General features: G+C 47.1%; 2 protein-coding genes across 6 annotated transcripts in view; one reads left to right on the top strand and one right to left on the bottom strand.

The window, feature by feature from the left end:
- RASSF5 (Ras association domain family member 5) overlaps nucleotides 1-2,222 on the top strand; it is a 68,570-nt gene extending 66,348 nt beyond the window's left edge. For both annotated transcript variants that reach the window (XM_070396231.1, XM_070396232.1), the window contains one exon: nucleotides 5-2,222. In XM_070396231.1, coding sequence (XP_070252332.1) covers nucleotides 5-157 — 153 coding nt within the window. In that variant the 3' untranslated portion in view covers nucleotides 158-2,222. The remainder of the gene's footprint in view (nucleotides 1-4) is intronic.
- Nucleotides 2,223-4,338: 2,116 nt separating this feature from the next.
- Nucleotides 4,339-23,497, bottom strand: part of EIF2D (eukaryotic translation initiation factor 2D) — a 38,294-nt gene continuing 19,135 nt past the window's right edge. The window contains exons 1-15 of one of the 4 annotated variants that reach the window (XM_070395752.1): nucleotides 22,326-22,516; nucleotides 21,253-21,443; nucleotides 19,896-19,979; nucleotides 19,300-19,390; nucleotides 16,573-16,680; nucleotides 14,258-14,514; nucleotides 13,685-13,802; nucleotides 11,930-11,975; nucleotides 11,395-11,498; nucleotides 11,124-11,273; nucleotides 10,667-10,756; nucleotides 9,276-9,371; nucleotides 8,154-8,274; nucleotides 5,959-6,133; nucleotides 4,339-4,541 (exon numbers count right to left, since the gene is read on the bottom strand). In XM_070395752.1, coding sequence (XP_070251853.1) covers nucleotides 4,471-4,541; nucleotides 5,959-6,133; nucleotides 8,154-8,274; nucleotides 9,276-9,371; nucleotides 10,667-10,756; nucleotides 11,124-11,273; nucleotides 11,395-11,498; nucleotides 11,930-11,975; nucleotides 13,685-13,802; nucleotides 14,258-14,514; nucleotides 16,573-16,680; nucleotides 19,300-19,390; nucleotides 19,896-19,979; nucleotides 21,253-21,443; nucleotides 22,326-22,381 — 1,758 coding nt within the window. In that variant the 5' untranslated portion in view covers nucleotides 22,382-22,516 and the 3' untranslated portion in view covers nucleotides 4,339-4,470. Of the gene's footprint in view, nucleotides 4,542-5,958; nucleotides 6,134-8,153; nucleotides 8,275-9,275; nucleotides 9,372-10,666; nucleotides 10,757-11,123; nucleotides 11,274-11,394; nucleotides 11,499-11,929; nucleotides 11,976-13,684; nucleotides 13,803-14,257; nucleotides 14,515-16,572; nucleotides 16,681-19,299; nucleotides 19,391-19,895; nucleotides 19,980-21,252; nucleotides 21,444-22,325; nucleotides 22,519-23,497 lie in introns of those variants that run through there. The other 3 variants (XM_070395753.1, XM_070395754.1, XM_070395755.1) reach the window with 3 other exon arrangements.

The following is a 23,497-nucleotide window of genomic DNA, read 5'->3' as shown; positions in this document are numbered from 1 at the left end:
GCAGTGGGATGCCTTTTCCATCCCCGAGCTCCAGAACTTCTTAACCATCCTGGAAAAAGAAGAGCAGGACAAAATCCAACAAGTGCAGAAGAAGTACGACAAGTTTAGGCAGAAACTGGAGGAGGCCTTGAGAGAGTCCCAAGGCCAACCTGGCTAACCGGTCCTGCTTCCTCGCTCCCAGCGCCCACGGATTTATTTTTATTATTAATTATTATTTTGCAACAGACACTTTTTCTCAGGACACCTCTGAGGGATGCGTGTGTGCCCATCAGCATCCCAGGTGCAGCGCAGTCTCTGATGGACACGTGTGTGCACGGGGCTGGGTCCTGCCCACTGCCGCGCAGCGCCCGTCTGCACCTGCCAAGTGGCACTTGTGCGAAGAGCAACTGGCGTCCTCCCGCAATCTGCAAGCCTTTCACAAACCAAATAGTTGCCTCCTTTATTTCTTCTTTACGTGCCACCCACAGGATCTTATTTATGAGTTAAAAGCTGTAGCATATTCCTTTAGCAGGTCTGAGCTAAGTTCCCGAAAGCAGGATGATGCTCATAAAAGGATTGTCCCGCACTGGCCCCGGGTCAGAAGTACCAGGGCTGAGGTACCAGGCCTGAGGTTGGCTCAGAGATTTCTGGGGAAGCTGCGGCCTGGCCCTGGCCCTCATCGCCGGAGCCTGTGCACATGGGAGCCCAAAGGCATATGTACACCTGCGTGTGTGTGGTACTTTGCCGAGTCTTTGTCAACAACTGTTTGTTCTTCAGTTACAACTGTATTTATACTGCCATCGTCCTCGTGTTTCCACCCAGGAAACCGGCTACTCGCCATTTTAGACGCCTCCTGCTAGCACGGAGATCAGGCAGCCAGAGGAAGCCAAAGAGCTTGCGGAGAAACGTGTCCAAGTGTCTGCAGCTTTCCACCAGCGAGAGGACGGGGAGGCCTGGCTGCCTTGGCCCTGGGCCTCCAGCACGGCCTCTCCTGGATGGGGGCATGGAATCCGGTGCTGCCAGAAAGCGGCCTTGATTTCAGGGGAACTTCCCACCCAGCCACGTGGTCCTCTGTGTTCTGCAGCATGGGCCGGCCAGCGGCACTGCGCTCAGCGAGCGTGGGGCTGGCCTCCCGCTGACCTCCCCGCTGACCTCAGTGCCTTTTTGTTTCCAGAGGGACGGGAGCAGGGAGCTTGTCGGAAGCTTTGCTGCTGGCTTGTTCCTGCCAGGAAGTGGGCCACAGCGGTGTGGGAGACAAGGCCCGGAGAGCCCTCCCTCTCCGTGTGGGGTCAGGGGTCAGGGTCAAGCCTTCTTCCCATCGAAGTTCCTGGGCTTTGATTCCCAGAAGAGATATTAAACCACATTGACAGGGCGGATCAGATTCTGGGCTCTCACTTGTACTGGCTCCTTGTTTCAGCCCAAACTTAAGTACACTAGCGACAGCGCAAGCACGTAGCCAGAAGCAGACACTCCAGTGCTGAGGGAGAAAGACGTAACTTTCAAAGCAGGGCAGGTTTTTCAATCCGGCCTCTGAGAGACCCTTTCTTCGACGTCCTCTGCCTTCCCCAGTCCCTCTGGGGTTGGTTCAAGCCTCGGTTCCTCGTGCAGCCTCGCTGAGCCCACACTGCCCTGGTCCCAGAAGGATGCTGACCCTTCATCATATAGACTGTGCTTGTCTTCAGAGCTGCAGAAGCCAGATGGGCTGGCAGCATGAGAAGATTTTAAATCACAGAACCCTATGGCCTGCCATCTCATGCTCAGCCTTAGCACCCCCTCTCCCCGGAAATCCTCCCTCCTGCTGTGTATTTCAGGGAGCGGCCCCGTCCTTTCCCTTCACGCTGCATGTCTCTACCACGGATAGAAGGCACGGCTCCTGCTGCAACGCTGTGAATGCTGCTGAGAACCTCCTGACGGGGGTGGCTGCTTTATTTTTGGAAAAGAAAACAAAACTCATGTACATGTATACCATAAAGGCATATACTATGTATGAAGAGATAGGGGTGTTTATGAAACAAGAACGTTATGGGGAAACGCAGACTTCATCTGAAGCACCGTTAACCCAGGACCCAGGGTCCGAGCCTCGGAAAACAGGATGGACCAAGAACCCCCCCTCCCCGGGGAGGGCGTGACTGCTGGTAGTGCCTTCTATCCTCCTGTTTCCCAGTGTGTTTGTTTTGAGGATATTTTCTCTTTAAATGTCTTTCTTATATGGGTTTAAAAAAATAAAGTTCGTTGCAAAGTGATTCAGACTGGAGACCACTTCCTTGAACTTGACTTTCTCATGGGCCTTGGGAGCCGGGAGGGCGGTGGGAACCGAGACAGCACACACTTCCTGGCAGTGTCAGGTTTTCTTTGCCAGCGGACAGAGGCGTGAAGCTCCTGTTCAAATAATCTTGAGGAAACTGTCCAAATACATGGCTGGAGAGTGCTGCTAGGTGACCGGCTACTCGACATCCCCACAGAGCAGGGGAGGGAAGATGGGGAGTTAGAAAGAGAAGGGCGTTCTGGAGCTGAGGAGGATAAAACTCCAGGACGAGCTACTGAGGTAAGCAGTGATTCTTCCATTTCTTTTTTCTGCTTCCAGTTTTATTTTTTATGATTCAAGTATAATCGACACACAACATACTAGTTTTAGATGTGCAACACATGGTGATTTGCTATTATATACCTTTCAAAGCGATACAGTAAGTCTAGTAACCATACAAAGCAATTATGATACCGACTATAGTCCCTGTGTTGTACATTACATTCCCATGAATTATTTATTTTATAACTGGAAGTTTACAACTCATTCTCCTTCACCTTTGTCATCCATCCCTCCTCTCCCTCCCCTCAGGCAACCATTAGTTTAATCTCTGTATCTATGAGTCTGTTTCTCTTTTGTTTGTTTTTGTAGATTCCCCATATATGTGAAATCATACAGTATTTGTCTATTTAGCATGATGCCCTCTCGGTCCATCCATGTTGTCAGAAGTGGCAAGATTTTATTCTTTTTTATGGCTAGTATTTCATTATATGTATTATGCCTTTATCCAGCTGTCTATCGATAGATACCTAGGTTGCTTCCATGTCTTGACTATTGTAAATAATGCTGCAATGAACACGGGGGTGCATATATCTTTTTAAATTAGCTTTTTTGTTTTCTTCAGATAAACACCAGAAGTGGGGTTGCTGGGTCATATGGTAATTCTACTTTTAGTTTTCTGAGGAATCTCCATATTGCTTTGCAGAGTGGCTGCACCAATCTGCATTCCCACAAGCAGGGGATGGGGGTTCCCCTTTTTTTTTTTTCGTTTTCCCTTTTTTAACTATATTTTTATTGATTTCAGAGAAGGGAAAAGAAGAGAGAGAGAAACATCAATGATGAGAGAGAATCATTGGTCAGCTGCCTCCTGCACGCCCCACACTTTGGATCAAGCCTGCAGCCCAGGCATGTGCCCTGACCGAATCGAACCATGGCCTCCTGGTTCATAGGTCGACACTTAACCACTGAGCAACACCGGCTGGGCATCTCTGTTTCTTTTAAAAAGTGAGATGAGAAAGAAAAAAAGAAGTTGAAGTATAACTTTTTTGATGATACAACCTAAAGAACCCTAAAGGGACTCAGCTCAGCCCTTTCTCCCTCCAATTTTACAGGAGAGTTCCGGCCACAGACGTGACTTCCGTGAACTGAGCAGGGACCAAGGCAGTGGTTCTGGGCCTCCTCGCAGCATTAAGTCTTCCATTGGGAATGTGACAAACGCCTGGTAATCTCTCTTGGGAAAATGATCAAACAAAACCTGGTGTACTATTTCAGGGAGCTCATGGCCCCTCTGAAAACCAGCTACATTAGCAGGAGCCCCAGTTAGGAAGTTTAGAAAGCATTTGCCTGATAAGTCTTCAGGGTAAGGAAGCTGCCTCAGTTTACCACTGCTAGTGGCAGTGCACTAACGAACGCTGGGAAGAATCACTAGACAGAAACCCACGTCCTGATGTGCTTTTACCGTTTCCTGTTTATTGAGTTTAAATTTTGCAGTAATTCAGGGCCAGTCCTTGCCTCTTTTGTCATCAACCCAGGCAAAACAGCTGGGTTCTGCTTTCTGTATGAATAACCCTTAGAGATGGGAAGGATTATTTTGGCCTGGGAGGCTAATAGTAGGAATAGATGAGCAAGAGGCTGTGGGTTACCTGTCAGAGGGACTTCAAACTAACAGGAAGGCCTCACCTGCCTGCACTCTGGTGGGCCGCCTGGGCTTGAGAACCAAGGAGGAACCCAAACCTGAATGGAAAGGCACACCAGCCTCTTCTGTTGGGTAAAACGGCTCCTGGCTTGAAAATTTAGTACATTTTAGCTGAGTGGAGGAAACGAGGGAAATCAGATTTAGATTAGAATAAAAATTTATTCTGGTAAAGAATTATATATTTTTTATTTGCAAAAGCTGAAAACGCTCCTATGAGTGAGCAGCCCAGAACCTGGATTCCACGGGATCGACCACATGAAGCAAGAGTCTGTCACTTCTTCTTGCCAGGCTTGGGGGCCTTTTCGAGGCCTTGGATGTGTTTCCGAGGAAGCTGATATTCTTCTACAATCCGAAACAGGAACTCGTCAGTGGGGCACAACTCCCCCTCCCACAGCCCCTGCTCTGTCTCACAAGGTCCCTCCTTGGCCCAACCCGCACAGCTACCTCCTGGCCCTCTCGTCACTTGGGTGCTCATTCTGTTGACAAGCCTCTGTTCAAACCATTTCCACCATGGATCTGCTCCTCTACACTGCTTAGGCTCAGTGCCTACAGAAGCCTTCTGGGATGAAGTGTTTTTCCTAGATGTGGAGGTACGTGTGAATTGCAGTAATTTTCGCATTGATAGCTACTTGCTGGTGTACTTCAGGCATTGAGAACCTTCTCATGAGAGAATGTGCCTGTTTTCCTCTGTATTTGTCTCAGCACCTCATACCGGGTTCTTCACTTGAAAAGGCTCAATTATAAAAGTTAGCTGCTGATTACTGCCTTATCATAAAATAAATTTGCTTACTGAGCATTTACTATGTGCCAGGCCCTGAACATGATTAAAGGATGAAAAGGGCAAGGTCTCTGACTTAAGACGCTCAGCAGGAAGTTCAGACATTAGAAAAAATTAGCCAAGTTGCAGACACTAACCAGTACTATAAATACAGTTTGGAAAGTGCTACATTAGCAATTTTTCAAACTCTAATTTTAGGAAACAGAAAAAAATGGGACATGCTCTGAGACAGGCTTCCCGTGACCCCTAAGCTGGCCAGTGAGCCTTTAGGGTCAGGCGGAGCTGGCTGTGGGAGGCACACCAGGTGAGTACCCAAGTGTGGATGTGCGTGGTGTGTCTGGGGCACAGCAGGAGGCCAGCGGCTGAGGCCTGGGAGGGCCTTGTTTCTGAGCGCACTAAAGAGGCAAAAATAACTTTAGAGGAGAGTGATGTAAGCACATTTGTTTTAGAAAGCTGACTCAGACAGAAATGCAGAAGACGGCTTGAATTGAGGCCAGACTGGAGGCTATGTGACCCAGAGTTGGTCGAAAGAACTTGGCTCTACAGCAAGCATGTCAAACTCACGCAAGTTTGACATGCTTGCTCTACAGTCGGACAAAAAGTACAGAGCCCAGCTACAGCAGCCAATGGCTGACTATCTCAGGGCAAGGCACTGAACCTCTCAGAATCTCAGTTTCCTCATCTGCAAAACAGAACCAGTTCTGCAGCTTCATTACGATCAAGAGAGGTCATACCTGCAAAAAGCCCTGCAAGTGCCTAGCAGCTGGGGTGCCCAACAATGCTTATAAAAAGGGAAGGACCTGGAAGAAAACTACTCCAAAGGGTGGTGGAAGGAACATTGAATTTGGGGCCAAAGAGTCTAGTTCAAACATTAGCTCCACCTCTTGCTGGCTGGTAAAAACCCTATGGCCATATACAGAGGATGGGAAGATTTTCGCCAAGGGAGATCAGTGTCTCTGCTTCTTCAGAGGAGATGCTCACCAAGCAACAGCCGGCCAAGGTGGTGGACCTGGTTTCCCTGGATCTGGACCTGCAGGCTGTCCTTGGCCCCAGGGGCAGGAGTGACAGTGGTGCTAGCCTGGCAACGCTGCTGCAGGGTGGCAGCCACTGTGCATGGGTCCAGACCGTAGGCCTCCAAATTCCGGACCACAGTCACCTGGGGGGGGCGGGGAGACAAAAGACTGATGATGGGTACAGACACGTGCCCTCCCTCCAGAGGGCCTGCTAGCAGGCAGCCTCATCACCCACTATGTTCATCATCCCTGCAACCATGGTGTCTTTTCATCCAAATATTTTATTTTTGTACTTCTAAATTGAGTCTTTCTAGCTCATCTAATATATGTGTTATATATTTAGTGGGATAAATATTCTCTATCCCACATACACTGAGTGGCCAGATTATTATGACCACCCCATCAGTACTTTGTTGGGCCACCTTTTGCCTTCAATACTGCGGCGATTCTTCTTGGCATTGACTCCACGAGATGTTGAAAGGTGATGCGAGGAATCTGATACCATGCCCGATGAATAGCACTGTCCAGTTCTGTGAGATTTGATGGTTGTGGAACCAGCTGCCTGATGGCTCTTTTAACTTCGTCCAACAAATGCTCAATTGGATTGAGATCTGGTGATTGTGGGGGCCACCTAAGCAAGGTAAAGTCTCCCTCATGTTCTTGAAACCACTGCTGCACAATATGAGCACCGTGGCATGGCACATTGTCTTGTTGGAAGAAGCCATCTCCATTGGGATACGCCATCAACATGATAAGATGAACGTGATCAGCAACGGTAAGTAGGTATGTTGTGCTGTTCAGATGTTTATAATGGTCTGGCCCTCTAGCAACTTCAGCGTGAAATTATAGCTAATCTGCCTACAAACGTCAGGTGGTTATAATAATCTGGCCACTCAGTGTATATAATATAGTATACTTTTTTAAAAGTGTGTTTATTATGGAGAATTTTAAGCAGAAAGAAAAGCAGAATAGTATGATGAGCTCCCACATACCCATCACCAGTTTCAATAGTTATCAAATCATAACCAACCTGATTCATGTCCCCATCTACTCTTTTATTGCTCTAAAGCAGCGGTTCTCAACCTGTGGGTCGAGACCCCTTTGGCAGTCGAACGACCCTTTCACAGGGGTCGCCTAGGACCATCCTGCATAACAGATATTTACATTATGATTCATAACAGGAGCAACATTACAGTTATGAAGTAGCAATGAAAATAATTTTATGGTCGGGTCACAACATGAGGAACTGTATTTAAAGGGCCAGAAGGTTGAGAACCACTGCTCTAAAGCAAACCCTCCCAGACATGAGATCACTTCATACACAAACATAAGGGCTTTTTTTAAAAATAATAAAAAAACAAATCAAGGGAGAGACCATACACACATTGCTCAGTACGGAGTCTGGCACATAAATTATATGCTCAAGAAACTGGCTAATTCCTAATTATTAAGGCTGCTCTTGGTTCTCATTTATTGAATGCTTATAGGCCAAGTACTATTCTAAGTGCTTCCCCGTGTATATTCCTTCGCTGATCCTCATGGTGCCTGCTCAGGTAGGTATTATTCCCATCTTTTTACATAAGGAAACTTAGGCAAAAAGACATTAAGTAACTTGTTCAAGGTCAAGCAACGGCCACGTTTGAACCCAGGTCTCTAATCCTGAAGCCCACGCTCATAACCCTGCACTACTAGGTTATTTATTTTGAACCCAAGTCTGTCTTCTTGGGACTCCCGCCCAGCCATCCTGCTGACTTCTCGAGGCACACAGAACGTGCACACCTTTTCCCCAGGACAGCTTCCCAAGACTCTGTGTGGCCAAACTAAACACAGTCCGTTCCTTAGCAATTCTTTACAAGTTACCTTCACTGAGCAAGGCCCAAGAGATAATGGAATGAATAAGACCTGAAAGCCTTTAAGACAAAAAAATCTTATTTACCTTTGGAACCAGGCTCTGGCCAGTTTCCTGGCACAAAATCCTAGAGGGCAGTGAGTGAGGGGTCAGCTTTACCTGTTTTCTATGTGGCCCAGCCCACTCACACACACATGGGTGTTTCAGAAATCACCTCTGAGGTGTTTGAGGCCAATCTCATTAGATAGAGAGACCAGAACTTAGCTGGAACATTAAATCATCATTTTCAAATATTGTGTCCTTTTAAAAATTACCTTTTTATTGGAAGCTCTCTGTGCTAGGGTGATGTCAATGGGGCAGATTTTGCCTTTCTTCACAATGGGCCCTTGTCCAGGAAAGGTCACTTGATAGGCAGGCTGCAGTTTTTCCAAACACCTGAAACGGGCGTCAATGAGCTGTGGGCTGACAGAGCCAACAGGAACCGTCCCTCGCTCCCCACCACCAGCCGGCAGCGGTTTGCCCTCGGCTGCACATGAGAATCATTCAGATCACCGAGGGAGCTGCTCCCCGACCATTTAAATCAGAAACTAACCAAGTGTATCTGTATTTTAAAACTCCCCAGGTGCGGCCGAAGTTGAGACCCACTGCATACTCAGGGAAGGGAACTTCAGCGATGTGAGCCCCGCCCACTGGCCTGGCCTTCAGAGAATCTGCCCAGGCTTCTTTATGGATTTCTACCTGTCTTAACACTCTATCTTACCCCGGCTGGTGAAGTGTCACATCTCTGACATGTTGCAATGATGCACATGTTACAGAATGCCTTTACCACAGGGAATTTCTCCTTTTATTTAGCCAGATTTTCTCTTTGCTATGACATACATGGGTTTTGACAAACTTCTATCAAGGGGCAGACAGTACATATTTGAGGCTTTAAGGGCCATGTGGTCGCTGTTGCAACCACTGGACTCTGCCACTGTGGCACTACAGCAGCCCTTGGACAACACATAAATCGATGGGCGTGGCTGAGTGCCAATAAAGCCTTGTTTGCAGAACCAGGCAGCAGGCCACATCTGACCCACAGCCGTCAGTCTACAAACTCCTGACATAAATTATTTTCAGTTTTGGTTCTGTGAAAAGAAAGAGTATAAGAATCTTTCCTTTGAAGACTTAAGACAATTCCTTCTTCACCTTCTTTCGCTTCTAAATCTTTCTGGAGTTCTTATTTTTAAAGTGTTCTTTTTCTTTCTCCCTCTCAAGTTCTCCTCTATTGTGCTGGCTCATGTCGTCCCAAAGACCGTTCTCATGAGAATTACCCAAGCCTGTGTTTATTTAGACTAACGGGGTATGAATTATGGAAAGAAAGTCAGAAACGAAGACAGTGACGATCCTAAAGTTCAATGTGCTAGGTCCTAGGGAGAGGGGGTCTTCCCCATTACCTGGTCAGGAGACTGTCCCATGGAAGCTTCATGACTGTGTGCTGTTCACTTTTCTCTAAGATGCAGTCACACAGGATGGGATCCAAGTGCACAAGACTAAAGGGAAAGAAGAGGCTATTAATAGAGAAGTCCTAGCCTCGCCCCTTCTCAGGGGCCCAGCTAAGAATTCACCTCTTATCATAACACCCTTTTTAGCCAGGATTACTACAATCAAAATGGGACCACACTCCATGAAACAATGCACCCCGTGAGGGAGGTGCAAGCATGCTTTCCCAGGACAGGGAGAAGCGGGCCGTGGGGGGAATGTGGGGTGGGGAAAACTGAAGACCAGGAGTCTTGGCTCAGTTCTGCTACTAGCTATCTATGAGGAGGCCAGTACAACCTTTTGATCATATGGATGTCTTTTAAAAGTAAAAATAAGCCCGGCCGGTGTGGCTCAGGGGTTGAGTATTGACCTATGAAACAGGAGGTCATGGTTCGATTCCTCGTCAGGACACATGCCTGGAGTCTGGGGAGTGCAGGAGGCAGCTGATCAATGATTCTCTTTCATCATTGATGTTTCTCTCCCTCTCCCTTCTGCTCTGAAATCAATAAAAATTAAAAATAAATATTATGGAATGCTTTTCATTTAGTAGTTTTTCTGTATCCACTTACCAAGAAAACAGAAACCCTAGCTGGTTTGGCTCAGTAAATAGAGCATCAACCTGTGGACTGAAGGGTCCCGGGTTCGATTCCAGTCAAGGGTACATACCTGGGTTGTAGGCTCGATCCCAGGTGGGAGGCATGCGGAAGGCAGCCGATTAATGATACTCTCTTATCACTGATGTTTTTATCTCTCTCTCCCTCTCCCTTCCTCTCTGAAATCAATAAAAATATATTTTTTAAAAAAAAGACCAAAAAGCTATGATAATTCTTTAAAGTTTACATTTTATCACTCACAATAAGCACCTGCATTTGAAAATCAGTAGTAGGTATGAGATCATACTTCCCAGTCTATAGCCAATGTTGACATCAAATATGGAACCCAACACCCTAGACCAGGGGTCCTCAAACTTTTTAAACAGGGGACCAGTTCACTGTCCCTCAGACCGTTGGAGGGCCGGACTATAGTTTAAAAAAAAACTATGAACAAATTCCTATGCACACTGCACATATCTTATTTTGAAGTAAAAAAAACAAAATGGGAATATAATATTTGTATTTGCATGTGGCCCCGCGGGCCATAGTTTGAGGACCCCTGCCCTAGACAATAACCAGGTGTCCACAGCCCATGGTTTAGAACCCTGGTCTTGATTATTTCTATACGCCCCTCCATTCCGACATCCTCCACAAATTGTCTGAGTCCGCTAAAGATGGACACTAACGACACAGCCTCCTCCCGATCCACTCACTTTTTGTTGTCTGCATCAACCAGGTCATTTTTCTTGGCGTAGTTAATGATGATCATCCGGACCTCACTGCCTTCGAGAATGCTCCCCTTCCTGGGTGAGAAGTGTGGGGGGTTAATTCATGGTGTGCCAGGAGACAACCTGCAAACACCAGGACTCACTCCCTGCTCAGCAGTGTGCTTTCCCCAGCTTTTCAACCTCTTCTTTTCTTCCCTCGTCCTGACCGAGGTAGTAAGTAGGGCCATGTAAGGAGTGATTACAGGTAGAAAAGGGAGAGACCTACTCTCTCGTTCATTTAGTCCAGAGACACTTTCTGGGAAGGAAGCTTGAGCTGGACCTGGGGGAAGGGAGGACAGGGCAGGGGAGGTGTTGCCAGTCACAGAAGAATACTACTCAGGCGGAGAGGACTTCAGGCCAGAACACCAAGCAGGCAGAGCAGGGCTGCTCTCCAAAAACTCACTTGTGGCCAGACTCCTGGAAGAGCAGGCTCATGCTGGCTGGGACACAGTAGAGGGGTTTTATATCTGGAGGGTGATAGGGCTGTTCCCTGCTACCCTCCTGGATAGTCTGGGAGGTCGGGGAGGGCTCAGGTATGACGAAAGATGTGATCCTAAAACCCAGCAGAAGGAAAGAAAAAACACATTTTATACTAGTGTGTCTGCAAGTCCCAGTCCATGGCCCCGGTGCCCCAGGGCCAGCGGAGCTACGGTGAGCAGGCCCCCTGCACTCACCTGGGGTGTTTCCAGTCCACAGCCACAATGCTCTCCACCCCTTTGCTCAGCTCCTTGACCTGTATAATCTGCTCCTGCTGCATTTGCTGCAGGAACTTAGAGAGCTAAGGGAGAGAGGGCCAGTGGGAGGGGACTTTGTCACTTCTGCACACACTGAGCACCTAGGATGTGCCAGACACCGAGCTAGGCAGGTCCTGGGGAAGAACATGGGACAGGCCCTGCTCTCATCAAATTAGGAACTGGGAGGCCCCCACCCAGAGGCTCAGGGGGTGAGAAGCTGCTACAGACTAAATGGTGAAGCCTTTCCGAACTCTGATCAGATATCAAAGGGTGAGGAGGAGAGAAGGGAGTAGGTCCACCCACTGCCTCAGCCCAGGGAGTTTTCTCCCCGCCCCCACCTTATATCTGGAATTAAAAGTTTAATTCCAGCTCAGAATTCACCTCTTATCATAACACAGGCTTCCCGTGCCCACCCAGCTCATGCCATGTGTGCCCCAACACAACTCTGTGGGTGTGCAGAGAAGGGCCTGCTTACTTTTTTGTAGCTTGACTTCTTTATGTCCAGTTGCCGTCCTTCAGGGCTGATGGCAGATGGAAAAGGCAAGTTAAGCTAACAGAGCCAGAGTGGTGGGACCTGCCTGCACTGAGGGAGGCCTTTTCCTGAGCCCTCCTCCCCCACGTTCAGAAAGAGGCCGCAGTGCCAGAGCTCTGCCCGGTGGCCTCGCAGTGGGACACGCTCCAGGCTACTCTAGACCTTTACTGTCCGACAGACCCCTCCGTGAAGATGGAATGTTCACTGTTATTCTACAAGTGTGGCGATTAAGCACTTGAAATGTGACTAATGTGTCTGAAGAACTAAATTTTAAACTCTTCATTTTAATTAATTCAAACTTAAATAGCCACTGTACTGGATAGAGCTTTAGATTCCTCTGAAACTAGACAACTTTTTGAGGCCTCAGAAGTTCCACCTCAGGGTGAACCTTTCCAACACTGAGCTCATGGCGGTAAGTGGGCCTAGAGCAGGACCCCGCAAACTAGATCCTGCAGGCCACGCCCACCCATCTGCCGACTCCACGGCCTTGGCCTTTGTGCCACAACCCAGAGTGGAATGGTTGCAATAGAGACTGCACGGCCTGAAAGCCTGGAATGTTTACTACCTGTTTCCACAGAAATGTTTGCTGATTCCTGCCCTAGGGCTACTAGTTCACAGGGGCGGCCCCTAATGAACGCTCCCCCAGAGCTTCCATCTTCTCTCCACACGCGCCACACACCAGCACTGCGACTCCAGGGAGCCGTTCCAGAAACCACCAGGTTAGGAAGCTCTATCTGGAGCACATTCCAGGGTCCCTCAGTTACCTGCCACCAGCACAGTCAGGGCCAATGACCAAATGCCTGCCACACACTGCAGACCCCCTCTTGTCTAGGAAAAGCCTTTACAAAAGAAAGGTCAGTCTCAGGGTCAAACTCAATAAGCAAACCTGCTGACATGTTGTTTGTTAAGTGCTTACTAAATGTCGGGCTATTTAATCTTTTTTTTTTAAGATTTTATTTTTACTAATTTTTAGAGAGAAAGGGAGAGAGAGAAGCATCGATGTGAGTGGAACATCGATCAGTTGCCTCCAGCACACCTCCTACTAGGGATCAAGCCCACAAACTGGGCATGTGCCCTGACTGAGGATCGAACCAGCAACCTTTCGGTGCACAGGATGATGTCCAACCAACTGAGCAACACCAGCCAGGGCAGGCTGTGCTCGAAATGAGGGCTCAGAGAAGCCCAGAGCCGAGTTCAAGCTCGCCTGCTCCTGCTCACCTGCTCCCACTCCCTGTGGAGCTGCCATTTGAGCTCAGATGGCTCTGTCTTCAAAGCTCAGGTCCTGTCCCCAAGTGATACTCCCTCTCCAGGTGGCTGGTGCTTGGAGGAGAGATGGGGATCACACTGATTCTTCCTCCTGATACAACCTAACCCAGCCCACCTACTTCTCAGGAGAGTGAGGGGGTTCCAGAAGAAGCCTCCTGACAGAGGCCGCTCGGGACTCTTCCTGTGCTGCCAGGAGCACCACAGCAGCGCAGTGCCCTGAAATCCTTGTTCATCTCCTCAGCATCCTTTCGCTGGCTAAAATTTAAGTTTTAAAATGTAGGACCTATTTTATTTACCAGATCAACCCTGTACTCCACTCTTTCCACCATGTGTCCTTCAACCAATGCCCCATCAGCCCTGTCCTGTCCCACCACCAAGGAATAAGGCAGAGACTCTGCCTGGCCACCGCCCACCCACACATGTCTTCCGTACCAGCAGGAGAACACGTGGCTACCGAGGAACGTGCTGGTGAGTAGAGGGAGGTCGGTCTTTTTGATTCGGCACTTCAAAGCATGCAAGAAGCATTGCTGTAGCAGTTCATCCATTTGCTCTGCAAGGAGAAGATAGAACCTTATCCTTCCTGGGGGATACAGATGCCTGGCACTCCCCGCCCAGCTCCACAGTACCCCACTTTACCCACGGAATCCATCCCCAGGTTCTGAAGCTCCCAGACTCACTGGAGCACAGAGCCTTTGAAGAGGGCTGACCCCAGAGAAGGGATTAAGCACAAAGTCCCACCCAGCCAGGAGCCAACACTTCTGACAGAAAGAAACCTTACAGGGCTCTGAAGCTGGAAACAGTCCAAATGCCAGGGCAGACTGGCCCCAGGGAAGCATGACTTGTGTGGGGGAGACTCCCAGGTGAGATGTCAAAAAGCTGTTGTACCGCCTCAACAGAAATAAGGACGTGCCCTCCCCTCCCAGAGGTCCAGTGTCCCTCTAGTCAGGGGAGTGGCGCTTCAGGCTCCTAAACTGAGAGGATGGCCTCCCATTCCCAGCGTTATACCTTGAAGGGTCTTGCTGTCTGCAGGGTCTGGGTTCAGGCCCCCGATGCCAGGGTCTTCTGAGGCTTCTGGTAGGGTCTTCTCCCCACACATCTGCTGATCTTCCCCATTCTCCTCCTCCTTCCCCTCCAGGGTAAGGCGCCTCATGTCATCCTGCAGGGCGGGGCCTGCCTGGACAGACCCCTTCTCTTCACTGACATCTGGGGGATCCAGGGTCAGTGGGGCAATGAAAGGTGGAGAGGACTTGTCTCCAGATCGCCTGGAAAAAGCTCATGTCAGAAACACCAAGCCCAGCACTTTCCAACCTGGGTCAGGGGTCAGCCAGAGAGAGTAAGAGCCACAGGCTGGGGTGGGGTGTCCAGGAGAGGACAGAGAACCTGGAGTCTCGTATCAAATCTATTTCCAGTTCTGTGACCAGAAATGTCACATGCCTCAGTTTCCTCATCTCTGAAATGGGAAGAATAATTCTTGACTCCTCTCTATCTCAAAGGAATAATAATATTATTAATAGACATCTGGGGACAGAAAAAAATTAAAGAAAAAATAATTAAAGAGAACCCCCAAAAGTATTCTATTCATATGAGTTAAAAGTAAAACTATTTTGAATTAAAGAACAAAATTAAGATTGCAATGCATCTGGAGGACTAGTTTGGTGAAATACAAAGACCCAAGGCTCCCAAGATATAACAAAGTACAAACACCTGTCATGCTCAAGGACTGCAAAGCCACCTGCTCTGTGTTAAAGCAGAATGCAATCGAGCTTGCAGAGTAGAGATTAAAAAGGGGTTATGCCATTAAGCCAGGGGTCCTCAAACTTTTTAAACAGGAGGTCAATTCACTGTCCCTCAGACCGTTGGAGGGCCAGACTATAGTTTTAAAAAAACTATGAATAAATTCCTATGCACACTGCACATATCTTATTTTGAAGTAAAAAAACAAAACGGGAACAAATACAATATTTGTATTTGCATGTGGCCCGCGGGCTGTAGTTTGAGGACCCCTGCACTAAGCCTTCCCCTCCCAGAGGTCCAGTGTCACTCTAGTCAGGGGAGTGGAGCCTTAGGAAAAGAGAAAAAAGAGTGATGCCAAACAGCAGAGCACAGAAAGGTAGAAGCGCCAAGCTTGATCTTACCCAAAATTATGTAACTCAACTACGTTTTAACTAACAGCTGCAGCCAGGCTTATTGGTGACTAGTGAGGCCAGAGTGTATGGTTAGGGTTCTCTGATAAGGTCAATATCAGAAATATTTTTAAAAGGGGGGAGGGAGTGGGGGCTGAGGAGCTGCTGATAAAACAACTTAGCATGACACTGACTGCAAGGTGCAGCAAGAACATCAGTAAGCAGCTCGCAAATGTCTGCGAAACAGCTGATGAGGTTGTACCCCAGCAAAGCAGGGCTTAGTGAATATTTGTAAAATGAGCAACTCTAAGGGAGGGCTAAGAAAGTAAAGATGAATCTATACCAGCAGGCCACAACACTGGCCAAAAGACCAGGCATAGCCAAAACCAGTTTGGCTCAGTGGATAGAGCGTCGGCCTGCGGACTGAAAGGTCCCAGGTTCGATTCCGGTCAAGGGCATGTACCTGGGTTGCGGGCACATCCCCCATAGGAGATGTGCAGGAGGCAGCTGATCGATGTTTCTAACTCTCTATCTATCTCTCTCCCTTCCTCTCTGTAAAAAATCAATAAAATATATTAAAAAAAAAAAAAAAAAGACCAGGCATAATGCTTTTGAGAAAAGCACTATTTCCTGTTTTGGTAAAGTGACAAAAAAAAAACAACCAGAAAATAGACTCGTACATGGCTCCACAGAGCAACTGTTACAGTGAGAAAGCGTAACTTCCATCCTGGAGAGACTGGAATGTGGAACCTGAACAACATCATCATCATCCTCACCTGGTGCCTAAGGGTCTGCTCTGCTTAGATTTGGATTCAGAAGTGAGAATTTCTGAGCACTTGTCATAGGGCCAAACGATGCCTAAATGTGCATGGCAGACAAGGCCAGATGGACCAGAGCTATAAAAACAAAGATTATAACTGCACTGAGGGGAGGAGCAGCCAATCCCTAAGGCCTTATTCAAAGCCTAGGATTCTATAATCCACCTAGAAAATAATCAGAGTTCTAATTTCTTCTCCATACAGGGAAAAAATATATGTATACATATATTTCTTCATATGTAACAAAGAAATTAATGTCTGGGTCAGCAACTTGCCTAAGGATACAGCAGGGACCAAAACTCTCACTTCTGAATCCAGGTCCCATGCTCTCTCCACCCATGCAGCTACCCATAAAACAGAAAAAAAACAGAAGACCCACCACAAGTGGTCCTCGTAGGTGTGGAGCACAGAGAAGCCCCTTCCCTTCAGGCCTGAAGTCAGCATCTCAGATGTGGACATGGCAGCCACTCCGATGGCCACAGGGGCCCTGAGAAGGAGACCAGAGACAAGGATCAGGGAGTGTCTTCCAGGAGAGCACAGCAGGACCACCCTCCCACACACGTGCTAAAAGCACCACGGCACCCACTAGGATCACAGAAATCTCAATTTTCTTCAGATCGCCTAGAAATATGACTTTCAAAAATCCCTTGACCAAATATTCCCCTTCTTTTAAGCAATTCCTCTGCTGATGTTGACACTTTTTGTTTTATTTCCATTATGAATTAAACCCAGGCAGGCCATTAAGCCCATGAGAGGATATTTAAAGTTCCCTTTCTTTAATTTCAAAAATATAAATTACTTCCCTACCTTAAAGAAAGCATAGCCATCCTATACCGAAGTTCAGAAAAGAGGCCATTCATAAGCCATAGTTAGGCTGAAGGATATCATAAGGAAGGGAGAAGAGATAAATAGTGGCACCAGCTAAAGAGGTTCTTTCTGAGCTGACTCTCTATAACGGGATTTGCTCTATGTAACTATCTAAGAACTGGGTGTGTCCAGAATGTCAAAAACCACCACATTTATAGCAACTACAAAAACTTCCAAGGCCCAAATGGGAAATCTCCGTCATCCCAGTGTTACGCAAGCACTGCCCACACACTGCTTGTAAGGATCAGTGACCAGCTGGGTAGCTGTGGGTTAAGGTCACCTGGGCCCAAGCAAGAAGATTCAAGAGCAGAGTTCCCAACACCTGAACTTGAAGAAGTGTTTGCTAACTTAGCAGCTCTGCTTCCTGGGCCCATCGGTCAGTTATTGCTACAGACACTTTGAATCTGGCTTCTTTCCCAGCTCCTAAAAGAGGGGTCTTTCCAGCCCCTGGGTCAGTAACTCAGGAACTTCAGTCTCAAACATAACTTGTAGTTTTAACTTCTTTGTACCTTTAACCTGCACAAACTACCCCCAAGCTCCATCCCATATGCATGCTAAAGGCCAAACTGAGCAGGCCAAATCCATATTTATGGAGTTTTCCCCTTTCTTCTATAGAATACCAGAGGGGGAAAACAATGACACTGCCATTCTTTTCAACTGCAGGTTTTGCTACAGGTAAACAAGGAAGGAAACATTTCTGGGTGCGTGGCTCCAAGAGGATCAAGGCAAACTGGAGAATATCAGTAGCAAAAATAAGATCTTTCAACACTGACCTGGTCCTTGTCAGAGAAGTGAGAGTAAAATAATGAGATGTCATTTTTCACTCAAGATGACACAAAAGAAAGTGACCCGTCATATCCAGAGCTGGTGAGAATGTAGGGAAATCACACCCACAGGTGGGAGTGAAAACGGATACAGCTTTTTTGGAGGGCGATGGTAGCTACTTTAGAAAAATACTGGCACTGGTATTCCTAGAGGCATCAGCAAGATACTGTTTTTGATAGAGACAAATTGGAGACACCAGAATGTCCATTAGGAGAGGACCTCTCCCATCATCACAGAGTAGGTAAGAGGAGTCAGCATATCTGGGCTTGCTTACACAGGAAATGCCCACACTATCTTAAGTGAAAACAATATAAATAAAGTATAATTCTGTTTGTTTGTATTTTTAAACATTCATACCCTAAATCATACATTTTTATATGCACATGTATATATGCATTGAAGAAGGTTGGCAAAGATATGCATCAACATGATGATGGTTACTCCTAGGAGAAAAGGATTATGAGATACAGGGATTTTTGATTTTTCAGAATTGTTCTTATCATTACTTGCTATATTACTTTTAAAAAGAAGCAGGGTTGTGATGGCTGAACAATGCTGTAAGTATACTAAAGAGCACTGAATTGTATATTTGAAACAGGTTAATTTATAATATGTAAACTACATTTCAACAAAGCTATTGAAATAATTAAAAGATGATGATGATGGGGGAAAAGTATGGACTTCATGAAAGATACGGAAAGACCAAGAAAATGTCACAGACAGGAGGCTAAGAAGACATGACAACTAAATGCACTGTGCTATTCTAGATTGAATCCTTGAAGAGAAAAAAAGACATCAGTGGGAAAACTGGAATAAAGTTTGTAATTGTGTTAATGGTATTGTACCAATGTTAATCCCTTAGTTTTGATAACTATACTGTAGTTATATAAAATGTTATCATTACAGGAAACTGGGTATAGCAGAACCCTGTACTATCTTTGCAACTCTTCTGTAAATCTAAAATTATTTAGGAGCCCTAGCCGGTTTGGCTCAGTGGATAGAGCATTGGCCTTGGAACTAAAGGGTCCCAGGTTCGATTCCAGCCAAGCGCACATGCCCTAGTTGTGGGCTCGATCCCCCCAGTAGGGAGTATGCAGGAGGAAGCCAATCAATGATTCTCTCTCATCTCTGATGTCTCTATCTCTCTCCCTTCCTCTCTGAAATAAAAAATATATATATTAAAATTTTTTTTAAATAAAACAATTTAGGAAAAAAACCAGAAGCATCAGTGGCAAGTACACTGGCCCCAGATGTGTGGATATCTCACATATCTCATTACCATTCGCTGTCTTCTAGAAGAACCTGTTTTTTTCTCTTAATCCTTTATCCATATGTTTGAGAGTTGTCATTCCCCAACCCCCTCCCCAATTTTACCTATTTTTTTCCCCAAAGGCACAGCTGGCTGGCACAATACCTGTTTCCCACCAAGACAATGGCACAGAGGTCACCCTTCTGTACCTGAGGCAGACCAGCAGGGGGCACCACTATTCCCGGCAGCATCAAATCTGCAGCAAACAAAAGCATCACAATCTATGTTTTGCCTCCATCTAATTCCACATTTTAACTTCATCATTTATTTATTCACTCAACAAACATTAATGTAATTATTAACTACATATTCATAATGAAAATTAAAAATGGCAACCTGAATAGCAGACCTGTTCCCTTTGGGGGCCAGGGGCTAGTGGTCATATCAAAGCAGCAAGCTGAGGTTCCAGCTCCAGAGTCTATCTTATCCTAGTCTCCTAAGTTCAGCCTATTGACTTACAGTACAGCATATGGCAGTTCCCAAGGTACCTTCACATCACTTACCTTATTTAAACTTTACAAAAGGGTCAGAGGCCCAAAGGGCTCATGGAAGCAGCCAAGCAAGAGCCACAATACACATGGTGGATAAAATCCATTTTTCAAACATATGCATGAATATAGGAAACAGGTACATTTCTTAAAATAGTTGCCCTTCCTAAGTAGGTTTCAGCCAAGAGCCAGAGCATAGGAAAATCCTCTTACCTGCTCCCCCCACCAGTTTTTCGAGCACCAGAGGCCATGTTGTGAATGCTGGTAGAAGATCAGGATATGACCACAGGGTGTACACTGTCCAAAAACAGACCCAGAAAACACTTAAAAGCCAAAGTCAATCCCCTGGGGAATTGGCAAAGTCAAACATTAAGGTTGATTTAGTTAGGATATAGATAAAGCAAAAGCTATAGAGAAAGTTGCCAAAGAGATTTCATTCCTGAAGAAGGCAGAGACTTAAGAAACTGGATGTCACTTGAGATTTGGAGGCACCTATTGTTCCACCTGGATTGCAGCAGCAGCAAATGACCACAGTAGATAAAAGTGGGGACACAGACCCAACAGGAGTCCATTATTACCTCAGAAGCAAGTAACGAAAGAACAGGGCACCAGCTGAAGAAATGCTGAACTTCCCCATGTTTATTATTTTTATTCTGTTTCCATAGTGATTAGACATAAAACCCTAGATCAGAAAGGGCCTGCAGTTGTACAGCAGCGAAGTGGGGTCGGGTAGGCGTGGCCTAAGGAGACTGCATTGCACTGTCTCAGCCAACCTCCGAGGAAGAAAGCCCCAAGTGCCAAAGTAGGTGTCAGTAGCTATGGAGAACAAAAAAGGCCCTAGCTGGTTTGGCCTGTGGACTGATGGTCTCGGGTTTGATTCCAGTCAAGGGCACATGTCTGGGTTGTGGGCTCAATCCCCAGTAGGGGGCATGCAGGAGGAAGCCGATCAATGATTCTCATCATTGATGTTTCTCTCTCTCTCCCTCTCCCTTCCTCTCTGAAATCAATAAAAATATATTTTAAAAAAAAGAAAACAAAAAAGAATAGAGTCTCTGAGACCTGTGACAAAGAGAGAAGCACAGAATCCTGAGAGCCAGGCAGAGCCTAAGAAAGACTCCCAGTGAGGTATCTTCTCGACTGAAGTACATCACCAAGCCAGCCAGCATGTAGTTTAAATTAATCTAGCTTCTTTCCTACAATAGTATCTCTTCGGTACTTTACGAAAATCCTGCTAGAGATAGCTTTAAGAAACATTCATGCCCTGAGATTCACCTGTTTTCAAGACCTCTGCTCCATCCTTAAGTAACCTACTATACACTTTATCTCAGAATTTCCCTTGGCAACTACTCTTTTTCTGTGTTAACTCTTTTTTTTCTCTTCTTTTCTCCCTCATATAGCAGTTTCTGCTCTTGAAAGACCCAATCCTAGGGATATTAGGTCCAAACAAATCTTTAGGGATGGTACTGGGAGATTTTCAACTTGTTTAAGAAAGACAGGTTACTGGAAGACATAAGGAGAAACATACTAGGCAAGGGCTATAATGATGGCCAACCCCATCCGACTGCCATACCTGTCGGGTACAGATTTTTCTCCAGTTCAAATAGGACGGGGTTACCACCACTCACGTACACAGTCACAGCATCCCCTCTGTGAGCATACAGCTTCAGGATGCTGAGCTCTTCCTTCCCAGGCACCAACTCGGAGGCCTGGTCGGTCCCCAGGGCGGGGAAAGCAGCTGCCACGTCAGCTCGAAGCTTTCTCCTGCAGAAAGCACACCAATGCCTGGAATGAAGGCTGTCTGGGTGGACTTTAATAAATACTATGAAATCACAAGGGCCAAGGAAAGACTGTAATTTATAATGCTGTGTTCTCGCACACGCTTCCAAAACATCCTGGTCTGTTTCACACCAATGTTTCATCTATTTCCACATGCTCCTGGGCAAATCTTTCCGTTTTACAAAGAAAGAAAACAAAAAAATAAAACAGAACAAGACCCAGTGAGCATCCCAAGTAAGCCTGAACTTGGACACTCAGCCCTGCCTCCTGACGCCCTGCCCAGCTCTGGGACCCACTCCCTGCTCCTATGCGCTGGGCGAACCTGCCAGCTTAGGATGAGTCACTACACCAGGGCACCAAGAATAGCAACCACACCACACTGGCTCCGGAAGCGCCAGCGTGCCATCTGCATCTGCGACGCTGGGCAGATCTGGTTCTTCCCATCCGCGCCGGGCGATCCTCCCCCTTCCCCTGCATCCGCCGCTCCGGCCAGAAGCACCGGGCACTTCTGCTTGTGCACCTGCAGCTCTCTGCGCCCGGGGTCTCTAGCTCTTCGGAGGACAGGGACTCTGCACTCCTTCAGTTTTGCATCCTCCACACCGTTGACTGCATTTTATAAGCGCTGACTGAATTATGTTTTCTTTTAAACTCACAAGAATATCCAAAAAGACAGTCTAGGAGATATATGAGGCCTCCATCTTCACCGTCAAAATGTGTCTAACCCACACTTTCCCCCTGGAGTCCCTTTCCCGGGTGTACCCCGCGGCCTGCACCGGGCCGGCTGATCCAACCCAAAGAGGGCTCTGGACCGGGCTGAGAAGTACTTGGGTGCCCTCATGGGCGGAGCAGGCCCCTTCTCCCCCTCACCTGTCCGATCCCTTGATGGCCGTGTTGGACCTGACCCGAAAGGCCTTGGCAAACATGTTTGCTGGAGTGGCCTGAGGAAGAGAAGTCGAGCACGGAAGCCAGAAGCTGTCAGGAAAACGAGAGCGCGGCGTCTCCCCACCCCGCAGCCCTGGGCGCAGCCATGCTGGGGCCTGGCCGGGAAAGCAGCCCAGCTGGGATATGGGCCCGGCTGGAAACCGCGGCCTCGCAGCTTCGCGGCCGCCCCTAGTGGCAGGGCCCGGAACGGAAACTGGGCGGGGCAGGGGCCTGCACGCCCCTCCCCGCGCCACGCCCCTCCCCGCGCCACGCCCCTCCGTGATTCTGCGCCTGCGCACACGCATACTGCATCCTGCCGGAGCCAGCAAGTCTGTAGTTACCCGCCCCAACAGAGATTGCTATTCATCTCCACTTCATCGGCCTCGACGTGTGCTGAGTAGGAGTCCTGCCAGCTCCCGTTCCATTCAATTTAGTTCAATTCCACAAAATTAATTGAACTCTGGTATTTTATTAAACTTGCAGGCCTCTTGAATGCTTTTCTTAAGGGCTTTTGTTTATTAAATCTTTTCATTTTATTGCACACTAAGGGCCTCAGGTAGGATTTTCTCCAAGATTTTCTACTATGTTATGAGAAAATTTCTAGAAGTTATTATTATGAGGTGATAATAACAATAACAGGGAATCCACTCTTGTCCCAGACTTGCCCTTCATGTTATGAGAAAAAAAACTACAAATGATTTTCAAATGTATTATTTTAAATTATTTTGGGCTATTTGTATTTTAACTTTTGGGTTCAGGCATTATTTGGGGAGTTTTGTTTCCAAAGTAATTATGTTACTTATGAGTTTATTAACTCATGTTGCTTATTTTTAAAAATCTGTGAGATAGATTAGGATCAAATGATGGTTTGGCCCTTGCAGTTGTGATCATGGACCAATGGCTTCTTTCTGAAACTAGCCTTCTCTGACATGTGGATGCCACAGCCACCTAATAGAGCTTCCATGAGAAACAACTGAGATAACATGTGAGATGTTGCACAGGGCTTTGCAAGTTAACAATAAATAGTTAATATTAGTTGAAAAAATCAGTCTCAGACAGAGGTGAGGGTTTGGGTTTCCCTGCGGGACAGCTGGGGGTGGGGGGAGGAGGTGTCTCTG

Source organism: Myotis yumanensis, unplaced genomic scaffold (assembly GCF_028538775.1).
Source record: "Myotis yumanensis isolate MYYU_CA2020_CCGP unplaced genomic scaffold, mMyoYum1.0.hap1 SCAF_17, whole genome shotgun sequence".
Lineage (NCBI taxonomy): Eukaryota > Metazoa > Chordata > Mammalia > Chiroptera > Vespertilionidae > Myotis > Myotis yumanensis.
The sequence above is the reverse complement of the archived record's forward strand: the minus strand, read 5'-3'. Positions and strand labels throughout refer to the sequence as shown.